The 12500-nt window shown below is 44.4% G+C and overlaps 1 protein-coding gene across 9 annotated transcripts in view; it reads right to left on the bottom strand.

The window, feature by feature from the left end:
- enah (ENAH actin regulator) overlaps positions 1-12500 on the bottom strand; it is a 97143-nt gene that overhangs the window by 41830 nt on the left and 42813 nt on the right. For 5 of the 9 annotated variants that reach the window (XM_047801345.1, XM_047801344.1, XM_047801341.1 and 2 more), the window contains exon 2: positions 9873-10047. In XM_047801345.1, the coding sequence (XP_047657301.1) occupies positions 9873-10047 (175 nt within the window). The remainder of the gene's footprint in view (positions 1-9872; positions 10048-12500) is intronic. The other 4 variants (XM_047801346.1, XM_047801342.1, XM_047801350.1 and 1 more) reach the window with 1 other exon arrangement.

Raw genomic sequence — 12500 nt, 5'->3', positions numbered from 1 at the left:
GCGCTTCTAAATACCGAATTACTAGAGTGCCTAAACTTTTACATACATCAGTCCCTGTATTTTAGTAGAATTTTTCACGACATTCATATTTGGTAAGTCGATTTGCTGCAGAGATGAACAAAAGATGAAAGATGGCCGTGGGTGCACAAACTTTTGCATAATGACACGAATGACTCTGGGTGGTTGCCAGTCATTTAGGGGAGAGTTGGGAGGTTGGAGTAGATGCTACAGTGCTTTATGGTTGGTTTTGGTAGCTGGCTACTGAGATAAGATGCTACTTTGAGTGTAAGCCACTGTAGGACAGTCACCTATAGAGAAGATGGTGAGAGTTTAAATGACTGTGCTCTGATTCTGACCACAGAAGTTCAACCCGAGTGCCCTGTGTGTTGGCTGATTACCTTGCTGTAAAATGGACAACTGGAGAGGAAAAAAAAAAAAACCTGGCCTTTCATCAGACCATTCACTCGCTCGCTCACGGTGAGCTGAGATGAGACAGTAACTGGAGAAGGTCGAGCGCCGAGCTGCAGGAACAATGAAAGATGACTCTGAAGAGAAACATGACAGTACAGTTTGGGATGTTCTCCACCTCTTTGTACACCTCTCAGAAGCACTGACTCGAGACCGCCGGCAGATTCAAAACGACTGCCTGCAAATTTAGTTGGTTTTTATTCTTTTTTTTTGCACTTTGTTACAAGCCAAACTGTGCACACAGCTGTAGAGTCGCTGAGGCACACGATAATCTTTACAACTCTTGTACCGACTCTTACAACACTTAAGCATAAGAGGAAGCAGTACTTCTAAATAAACAGCCCACGGTGGCTAAACGAGCAGGGGGTGTGATGAGGAGCCTTGATGAGGAAGAGCGGAGAATCTCAAAACAAATACTGTGTTTAATAGGGAGCCAGTGGAGTTGTTGACATGAGGGGATAATGTGATGCATGATGGACGTTCTGAATAATGTGAAGCTTTTGTGTTGAGCCAGATAAGAGTAAATTACAGATAAGCAGGGCTCGTGTTGGAATGGGGTGAGGTACGGGCCGAGATGGAGGTGTATCTGGAAAAGCTGTTAATATGTGACTCGAAGGACAAAATGATGTCAAAGATGACCCTTAGTTTCTAACCTGAGCAGAGGGAAAAACTGAGGAACTGAAAATGGAAACTTAGACTGTTGGATTTGGACACTTTGGACCTATAAGGAGAACCTGTTGAGTTTAAGAAAGCTAGAGGAAAACCAAGGGTTTGTTTCATGTAAGCAGTTGGTGAGGCAGGAGGGCAGAGTCAGGTTTGTGTACATATAAAGCATTGAAAAGTATACTAAATTTTACTATTATTAATATTATTATTATTAACCACTGTCATCAAAGCGCCCCCGTCCAGCCTGTCCAGCCTGTCCAGCTTGGCTGTTGTTATTTTCCAGCTTCCAGATTACTCGGTGAAACGGTTTAATAAACATTTGAGATTTTTCATTTCTTTGCTGTTGCGTTCATCCGTTTCTTGAAAGCATCTGTCCATAACGATGCGGCGCTAAACTCCTTCCCGTCTCAGCGGCTTGTCTATTAACGATGTTATAAAAAGCTTGGAGCACCTGGTGTTTGTGTTCATCACAAAGAGAAAGGGTTTGTCTTTTCCGTTGTTGTTTTGTCTGTGTTTCTGCACATTATTTACGAACACCAGACGCATCTTTTGTGCTTTACAGGTAACACGATGGCAGAATGACAAGCCGATTAAAGTTGTAACTGTGACGCTTGCTAATATGTCGGGGGAATTTCGTGCGAGTGTCTCATAAAAGCTTTAATAAAACCACATTTATATATCCCTTGCGAAAGGTTTTTAAACAAAATAAATAAATAAAATCAAGACAAATAGTCCATTAAGGCGACGGTTCTTATTAGAAGGTTTCTTAGTTACGTCTCAGCCATTTATGAGTAACGAAAGCACTTTTTACCAGACGTGAGAATTTCAGCACAGTGTGTGTGTGTGTGTGTGTGTGTGTGTGTCGTAGACAACACACTGCAGCTGCTCGTGTGGTGCAACACAAAAGACATATTAATGACACGGAAATGAACACACACAACAGGGCCGGGCCGGATCGACAACTGTAACGTCTTCACAATCCATGCTTACAGATCCCTTAAACACATGCTGTCGGTCGTGCTGCAAACGCTCGGTCACAGACGAGGAGTTTCCCGGAGCAGAAGTTACTCTGTTTCAGAGTGGCAACAGTCACCAGCTCGCTTTTCCTCCATGATTTGCTCACATGGCTGATAACACACCGGTTTTAGTGCCTCAAGAATTCGACACTGCTACACAACGAGGGTCGGTCGCAAAATACTAGAAAGCAAAACTGAAGGATGGAAGAAACCTGACGGATGTTTTTTAAGATTTGTGCCAAAACAAGCGGCCTGAAGAGCGTGCTAATCCAGAAGAACCAGTAATATTGTGTGAAGGGGAAGAGACAAAGTCATCACCGATACCGATAAGATTTGTCTAACACATGACGTCCCCCAGTCGTGATGTAGTTTAGCTTAAAATCTCAATATAAACCCTGCTCAGCTAGTGTATGGAAATAACTTCAGTGTGTAAATCTATTGAAAACTTATTTACTGCTAAAACACCTCAGCAGCCGCAACGTCGTTTTATTAAACGCAGTATCTACACTTGTCTCAGCTGTTGGCGAGTGCACGTTATAAACCAAAAAGTGTCCCACGCGGCCTCTTGTTCATAAAACACGAGTGAATGCAGATCGTGATCCAATCTGATTAAGTCTGTTATGATGAAGTTATAAACTGTTCACAGACTGAGACCCAACCGGTCACAGTTTCTGTTAACTAGCCACGAGCTTAGCCACTTAAATCTGACCAATGCTCAAGATTAGTTTATTTCTAACAAATAAATGGATTTATATGTATATTGATAACGGTTTCATTTGTCAGCTATGAACATACAAGTTGACTTGCAAAGCCATAATATCCTTAAGTCTGATTAACTAGCTAATAGCTGACCTGACTACTGAATGGAATAGAACAGTAGTCAGTAGTCAGAATGGGCTTAAACCCGGATCTTCCAATCAACAACCCAGAGCCTTAACCGTCTTATCCACCATTGCCCTACTACTAAGCCAATGTTAACCTCAACTGTTAAAACTTCAATATATTTTCTAACCTAATGGCATAAAGACACAGATCAGTTCTCTCATGTTCCTCTGTTCAGGACAGATCCTCTCTCTCAAACACTCAGAAATAACACTAGTGTTCTTACTGTTTAATGTAATCAACCACCTGATTCACGAGGACCAGCTGTCAGTCTTGTCCTGACTATCATTAGCTAATAAGAAAGCAGTGGACTGTGTGGGACGGAGTTATTTATCGTGTGGGGGTCGTGTGGACATTATAAAGATGCACAAAACGGCGTGATTAAATCAGGACACAACCGTCTGTTGGGTATCGGTGTTCTATCGGTTTAGTGCTAGTGTTGGTACATTTTCTTTTGTTTGTTTTTTTTTCCCTTCACAAATTTGCAGAACAAAACTTTATCCGACTCTTGACCCAGACGTCCTGTGGAACTTTCTGGGAAGGATGTTGTTTTTAATGGGACTGAGTTTAAAAAACAAAACAAAAAAAAGCGATGTTTTCCCCCCAAATCAGGAAAGAGTTAACTCGTTAACTCATAGCTGAAGCTGAATATTAATATCTGACCAGATTTACTTTCATGTTTTGGACTTCTGAAAGGTTTGCTGGACACGTCATCACACTGCAGGGAAGCTGGGAATAACAGAGAATGATCGTTTAAGCTGAATAAGGTACATGTATCGTTCTCTGCCGTTTAATCAAGGCTTTATTTACTTTGTTTATTAATGAATCAGCCTGACCGAGGTTACTCGTTTTGTTCTGAGGTGCTAAGAGAAGAGTTTGAGATACTCATTACTAATGAATTCACTGCCTCCACACAAAGGAGTGTGTATATAAACAAGACGGAGGATGAAGCAGGCGCTGTGCGTTTACTGCTCCCTCACGCCTTCACCTCTCCACCACGGTCAAGTACAAAGCCCTCACTCCTACACTACACCGCTCACCCAGACTAATCATTGTTACGCACTTACGAGGCGCTTGTTGTGAACTATATAAAGATCGCTACTCGAACTTTCAGCTGTCATTAGACTCCTTTCAAATCAACACTGTGTTTAGTGTCCATACACAACACAAACTAACTGTACACTGCACATGGGTCCAGAGGCCAACCATGCATTTACGCTGCAGCTGCTGATCTAAAATTGTGGCCAAATCTACTCGAACTGCCTTGTGAACGGATGCATTAATGATACAAGTCACAAAAGAAGAGAGTGTGCAGGTGGGACGGAGTAGTCAAATCACTCACGCCATGCAAATCCAGTCATCATCCCTCTCTTCTTTATACAGTCGGGGAACCAGATGACTGAAAAACAAACTCGTGCAGTCTTTTTGACAATAACTAATCTTTCTCTTCTGTTTCTGAACAAACAAACATTTTCCTCGATGTCAGAACATGAAGCGGCATCTTTAGAGGTCTCAGAAAATGCCTGGCCATCTGGCCATCTGTGTACTGTGCTGTTTCAAATACCATTGTGTGTGTGTGTGTGTGTGTGTGTGTGAGTGAGAGAGACACTGCAGAACCTGCACTGATGTCTCTCTCTCGCATTAGACTGCTGAGCTCATACAGTACCTGAAGCACACATCAGATCAGACTTCATATGAATTAGTCAAAGGGAGAATCATCTAGAATTTTATACAGCAGTGATCCAGCAGGAGTGCTTACATCTCTGGAACATTTCACTGTGTGTGTGTGCGTGTAGTAGTCTCTGTGTGTGTATGTGTGCGTATGTGTATAATACTCTGTGTGTGTGTGTGTGTGTGTGTGTGTGTGTGTGTAGTTCTGTGTGTGTGTGCGTGTGGTACTCTCTCTCTCTCTCTGTGTGTGTAGTATTGCGGGTATGTGTATGTGTAGTACTCTGTGTGTATGTGTGTGCGCGTGTAGTAGTCTGTGTGTGTGGGGGGGGTACTCTCTCTCTGTGTGTGTGTGTGTGTGTGTGTGTGTGCGTGTGTGTAGTATTGCGGGTATGTGTATGTGTAGTACTCTGTGTGTATGTGTGTGCGCGTGTAGTAGTCTGTGTGTGTGTGTGTGGGGGGTACTCTCTCTCTCTCTGTGTGAGTGCGTGTGTAGTATTGCGGGTATGTGTATGTGTAGTACTCTGTGTGTATGTGTGTTTGCGTGTAGTAGTCTGTGTGTTTGTATGTGCATATGTGTATAATACTCTGTGTGTGTGTGTATAGTACTCTGTGTGTGTGTGTGTGTGTGTGTGTGTGTTGTGTGTGTGTGTGTATAGTTCTGTGTGTGTGTGTGTGTGTGTGTGTGTGTGTGCGCGCGCGCGTGCGTGTGTGTGTGTGTTTGAGGTACTCTGTGTGTGTGTGTGTGTGTGTGTGTGTGTGTGTGTGTGTTTTTAGTACTCTGTGTGTGTGTGTGTGTGTGTGTGTGTGTGCATTTCTGAGTTCACGATGTAAAATTCCACATCCCAGTCTGAAACAGTATCTACAGCAGAGTTCGTGCCATCGCCAGAGGACATGACATACGATACAAGCTTCACGAGTGTAAAAGTGACCTAGATCACTCACAATCATGTCGTTACACTAACATACAACAAAGTCTTCATTCTTCTCCTGACAAGAGTTTCTAAATTACCTAGCTTACAGAACTACTAAGTTACATGACATGCATACATTGTGTTTTTGTGTCTGTGTGCATCACAGAGAGAGACACACGCACAGAGACACACACACACACAGAGACACACACACACACAGAGACACACACACACACAGAGACACACACACACACAGAGACACACACGCACAGAGACACACGCACAGAGACACACGCACAGAGACACACGCACAGAGACACACACGCACAGAGACACACACACAGAGACACACACACAGAGACACACACGCACAGAGACACACGCACAGAGACACACGCACAGAGACACACGCACAGAGACACACGCACAGAGACACACGCACAGAGACACACGCACAGAGACACACACACACACAGAGACACACACACACACAGAGACACACACACACACAGAGACACACACACACAGAGACACACGCACAGAGACACACGCACAGAGACACACGCACAGAGACACACGCACAGAGACACACGCACAGAGACACACGCACAGAGACACACGCACAGAGACACACGCACAGACTGACTCGCAGACTGACAGAGGGAAAGAGAGACAGACACAAACAGAGACAGAGAAAGACACGGACACGTGGACAAAAAGAGACACACCCACAGACATAGGAGAGAGATAGACACATACACATACTCAAGTGCTTTGACTGGCTTATCAAGGACCAAATAAAAAGGATAAAGGACAACTGATCCTCATCAATATGCACAAAGGAGAACCAGATCAACTGCAGAAGCCTTCTCATGTGTCGTACACATGGCCGTCACCCACAGACCTTTAGTCTGATCTTCCTGGATTTCAGCTTCACCTTTAACACATTCATACCTCAAACACTGCTTTACAAGCTGGAGTCACTGGGGCTGAGCCGATCACTATGCAGCTGGGTCCTGAACTTCTTAGCAGAAGACAAACTGTCAGAATCATCATCCTCAGCACTGGCTTCCCTCAGGGATGTGTCCTGAGCCCCTGCTGTACTCCCTGCTGAACTGTGACTGCTCAGCTACATCTTCGAGCACCCACATAGTCACGTTTACAGAGGACACAGCTGGTCAAACTAATTGCCCACAATAATGAGGCGGCGTACAGGCTGAATACAGAAGAACATCTGGACACCTGGTGCAGAGCTAACAACCTCAGCATCAACATACAGAAAACAAAGACAATGATTGTGTACTTTAGGAGGGTCATTAAGCGCCCCCTTCCCCCCTTCCCCGACAGAGCCGTCAAGGTCGGCCTTAGCTTTAAATAAGACGTACCTTGGGGTACACCAAAGCAATGACCTGACCTCAAACTAACTCCATTGGTTCTGCATGGGTTGTTAAGTCTGCAGAAAGGATTTGCAGTTTTCCAACCATTGAGACGAGGCTGGACAGCATCAGCGCCACAACAACCAGACTCACAAACAGCTTCTTTCCACAAGCACTGAGGCTCACGACCTCTTTTTCCTGCGCAATAATAGCTTTACACTGAGATTTCTCATGTGCACACCGTGTGTCTCAATAACTCAGGAACTGCCACACTACTGACCCCTCATGTGTAATCCTCATGTGCCAGAACACAATAAACTGTCCAATGAGGACAAAACTAAGTGTACATTCTGTTTATACTGAACTGCTGCCCTTTATTATTACTCACTCAGTCTAGTCTTCCACATATATTCTACAGCTATAGTTTTCATTTAGAGTTTAGCACACACACACACACACACACACACACACACACACACACACCCGGAGGCAGACAGACACACACCCCCAGAGGCAGACAGACACACACCCCCAGAGGCAGACAGACACACACCCCCAGAGACAGACAGACACACACCCCCAGAGACAGACAGAACACACACACACGCACAGAGGCAGACAGACACACACCCCCAGAGGCAGACAGACACACACCCCCAGAGGCAGACAGACACACACCCCCAGAGACAGACAGAACACACACACACGCACAGAGGCAGACAGACAGACACACGCCCCCAGAGGCAGACACACACACACACACACACCCGGAGGCAGACAGACACACACACACACGCCCGGAGGCAGACAGACACACACACACACACACACACACACACACACCCGGAGGCAGACAGACACACATATACACACACACACACACACACACACACACCCACCCCCAGAGGCAGACAGACAGACACGCCCACCCCCAGAGGCAGACACACACACACACACACACACACACACACACACACCCGGAGGCAGACAGACAGACAGACACACACAGGTTACTGGTTACTAGGTTTGGAAGTTACAAGTTTAGTTACAAATCCTGGTCAGATGTGAACATTGATGAGACCAAAGTTAGTTGCTGTTGCTGTCAATGTGAAGTCTGAACCGGAGTCTGAATCATCATCATCATCATCATCATCATCAAGCTACGCACACAAAGAAAACTAGAAGCAGAAAGATGAGTGACAGGAAGCTATGGAGCTGGGACACGCTACAACGGCTGGCCTCGTCGAAGACGACTGAACTTCACTCAGTCACAAGCACAGCACATGAACGCTGGAAACTTCACAAGTGCACCGAGAACTTCACGCTACTACTGAGGAGCAGCACACTGAAAATAAACCACACACAGCACAGATCGCTCTCACAACACAGCCAGACTACTGCAGTCTGAGCATCTGCCTCACACAGCACAGCGTCTCTGTACAACCGCTCACGGGACATGTGTGTGTGTGTGTGTGAGTGTGAGTGAGAGAGACAGATGTGTGTGTATGTTGGGACAGGTTGTGTTGTTGTCCTGTTCTATTTTGAGTTGTGTTCTTCTAGCTGATGTTCAGCTCCACTTGGCTCTTGTGCCAGGGACTGTAACACATTCCTAACTGAATTCTCCATTATTGCAGGTATATTAGCTGAACTCCTCGGAGGTAAAAGGTTTGTTTGATGCTCAGTGTTGCTGCCAGCTTTGTGTCAGCTATCACAGGTGATGGAGAGCAGTGAGTGTGTCCTAACCTGCACGGTCATAACTTTCTTACAGACACAAAGAATCGCAAAAAAAAAAAAAAAAAAAAACATGCCATGGCTGAGGATTGTGACCAAACCTGATCTGAAGTTTGAGGACCTCAAATGCACGATAAAGCATTGCTCACAAGTCTGCCTGGTGAAGAGATGAGGACTGTGAGGAGTGCTACAGGGCAGAGGAGCTATGGGCATTATGAGCGACTCACAGCAGACTGCACACACACTTCCCTGCCTGGCCGTCCTGCACTACATTAAGCTCGCTGCTGCTAACGATGGACCACATGAACAGCTTGGACGCTGATGGCACCACGAATTCCCTGGTTACACAACTGCACTGTGTCTACATAGTAGACCATTATAAAAGATAAATTATTATTCATAATCACACTCTATGTTGTCTCCCAGATGAGGATACGGTTCCCCTTTTCAGCTGAATCCTCTCTAGGTTTCTTCCTCACATCATCTCAATGAGATTTTCCATCAACACAGTTTTCTCTGCCTCGTCCTTAGGGATACATTTAACGTGTAAAAATGTATATCCCTGTAAATCTGCTTTGTGTCAGATCTACACAAATAATAGAGAGCCGATGAAGAGCGCTTCCTGTCCTCTGGCCATAAGAAAAAGCTTGTGTGTTTAAGCAACTGCAAAAGAAACCGAACCTGATAGCATAACATCGCTGGCCAGAAGGAAGCCGACTACTTCTATCCATCACCTCTTCATTCATTTATTGTTTAATATGTATTTTTTTAAGAATCCTGTTTTGAGTTCCACATAGCACAGAGCATGTTCAGCAAGCCCTTCTTCCTCCCCATGTGAGCTTACACACTATTACTTTGTGTAATTTGTCTGAGAAATGTGAGGTGTGACCAGAGGGATCTTACAGAAATAATGGAGTCACAGTAAATAGCTAGATATCTTCCTGGAATATCTTTGTTTTTACCACACATTTGTATAGTATATAAATGCAATATAATGACTCGAGTGAAAGCCCTAACGCTAAGAGGTGAACTGATGTTAACCCGTCACCATTCACATGCCCTGGAGAAATGATGATGATGACGAAGAACTACTCTACTTATTCGGTTTGACCTGCCGTGACGTTATCAGCAGTCGGTGATTCATTGTATACCTTGCTTACCTGGTGGTCCTGAATTTTACGGCCCACCACCCGGAAGGCGTTGTTCCCCGTGTGGTGATAGATATGGACTCTGCTGAAACCCGTGGAACCTCCAGCAGGAACCCATTTCTTGTTGGCGTCGTCGTACACCATGACGGCAGCCCGTGCCTGACAGATACTCTGCTCACTGCGAAGGAAACAAAAAAAAAAAAACAGTTAGAAGCGTAAGGGATGTGCGATCTACCCACAGCTTCCCTGGACATGTTTTCATCATCTTTTAATTCTACAGCTGATTAGTGCTAGGGATTTAATAGGCACGAACATAACAGAGACGACACTACAGATAACATATAGTCGCTCCAGGATGCTGTGAGTTTGTGATCATAGACAAACACACACTCAAGTAAACTCTGAGGTACTCAAGTAAACTCTGAGGTACTCAAGTAAACTCTGAGGTAAACAAGTAAACTCTGAGGTAAACAAGTAAACTCTGAGGTAAACAAGTAAACTCTGAGGTATTCTGAGAAGCTGGAAACACCACACATCTCAGCCACATCCTTATTCTTTTGAATAAAAAGGACTGAAATCCCGGATGAACTTATGAATCAACATAAAATTGCTCACATTTTAAAGGACTCAAACAAACAATCAAGCAAAATTTTAACCATGATACACTAAACCTCAGACACGGAAATTAATGCGGCTCCGTTCTGTAAAGGATTTACAGTCGCGCTTCACCTTGAGAAATTCTGACAAATCTGCCACAGTATAATCAGTGTTTGGTCTCACGGCTGTCTAATACAAAGAGTGAGTCAGACTTGCTTAGGGAGAAGTTGAACCATCTGTTGTCTGATTTAGAGTGACACAGAGGAGTGATGTGACTCAAGTGTCATCGTCCAACATCACTACACTCGCATCACACAGAGAGAGAGAGAGAGAGAAAGACATGCTGCACATATCCACCTTGATTTGATTTCCTACAAAATCTCGTGCTAAATTCACAACCAATACAATGATAAACATAAAAAAGGCTTCTGCTGGTGTGTGTGCACGTGTAATAAAAAATAGGACATTTTTAATTAAAACTCTAACCACCGCTAAATCATGACTATTGACATAACCGAAAGAAAAAAAAGGGATGATTTCTGTGGGAATAAACTCATTACAGAGCCTTCTCGGATCTGTCATTTAAACTGCAGTGCTTGTAAACCATCGGATTGTTAGCAGCATATCATACATTTCTTTTCTTCTTCAGCAAGCTTTGTCATTTAAAAACTAATCTAACCTGCTCCTGTTGTGAAAATCCCACAGCCCTCTGAGGCTCAGACATGTTGTTAAATCCTGAGTAGAGTCTCATATCCACAGCTATGATCTTCCCAACCACTGACTTGCTTTATAACCTGGACTGAATCTGGAAACTCTACCTGAACGTAGCGGAGACACTTCAGCTTAGTTTGCCAGCATAATGCGCTGAACGCAGCACGGCAAAGCTTGCCGGTTTATAGAAAAGGGGCTGGATTAGTTTAAAAATGGTTTCCACTAACAAACCGTGGTCATAACAATAGTCTGGATGTTTAAGGTGTTGAACTGGAACGGCTTTGTCGGATGATGGGAAGGGCCGCACCGGACTCCTCAGATCCCAGACTTTGCCTTTAATCCCCAATAGATATTCACCACCGCCGGATCCATGAGAGACACAACATCACGAGCCTACATTATTTATAACAGCCCACTACACGGCTGAACAGACAAGTACTTGATGCCTTGGGGATACACTGAGCGACAAAAAACTGACATCACACGCCTCGATGTTAAATCTATGAAGCAGGGATGACGTGTTGCAGGCTAAGAATATGATGGCTTAGGGTGCTACATTGAATCCGTGTTTCGTTCTCTCGTTCGCCTCTGATTTGTGCTGCTCTCCCCCGGGGCTTTTTGCTCCGTTTCTCTCGGGTCCAGGTGAGGTCGGATTTCGGTGTGTCTCGGTGCTGTTGAAGTGTAAACAACGAGAGTTAAAAAAAAAAACGGGAGCGATTCGTGGTTGGCTGTACTAAAAACACAAACGTCATGCGACTAAACTACCCGGGGAGATCTCTGCCACCATCCTGGCCTCTATAAACTGGCCCCACACCGTCGTCACTAATAACTAGGGTCACAAACACAGAAGACACAAACTACATTACTAAAGAGCAGCTTACAAATCTGGTAATCAAATGTGCAAACGCTCAGAAGCGGGGCTTAGAAAGGGTGTTGTGTTTTGGGATGTTGGTACAAAGTGTACTTTAGTGTGTGTGGTGTGTTGTCGTGTTTGTTGTGTGGTTTGATGATGTGGTGTTGGTTTGTTTTTCTCTTCTTCGTTTCTCTTTTTCTTCTCCTTCCATTTTTCTAATTTCTCACTAAGAAATAGAAATGAAAGGAGATGAGTAAAAGAGAAAGAAAATCCAGGCGAGCCGGCTCAGATCTCTGTTTCAAACATAGTAACGTAATGCTAATTGTTTCAGAGCAGATGCTATCCCTTTGGAGGAAGACAATCTTCTATATCCTGAAGAAATTCTTCGTGCGTCTCTTGGCGGGGCACCAATGCAAACAGAAGCTAACCCAACCAAATACTCAACGACAAATAAATCATCTTGCATAGAG

This window comes from Tachysurus fulvidraco, chromosome 16 (assembly GCF_022655615.1).
Source record: "Tachysurus fulvidraco isolate hzauxx_2018 chromosome 16, HZAU_PFXX_2.0, whole genome shotgun sequence".
Lineage (NCBI taxonomy): Eukaryota > Metazoa > Chordata > Actinopteri > Siluriformes > Bagridae > Tachysurus > Tachysurus fulvidraco.
The sequence above is the reverse complement of the archived record's forward strand: the minus strand, read 5'-3'. Positions and strand labels throughout refer to the sequence as shown.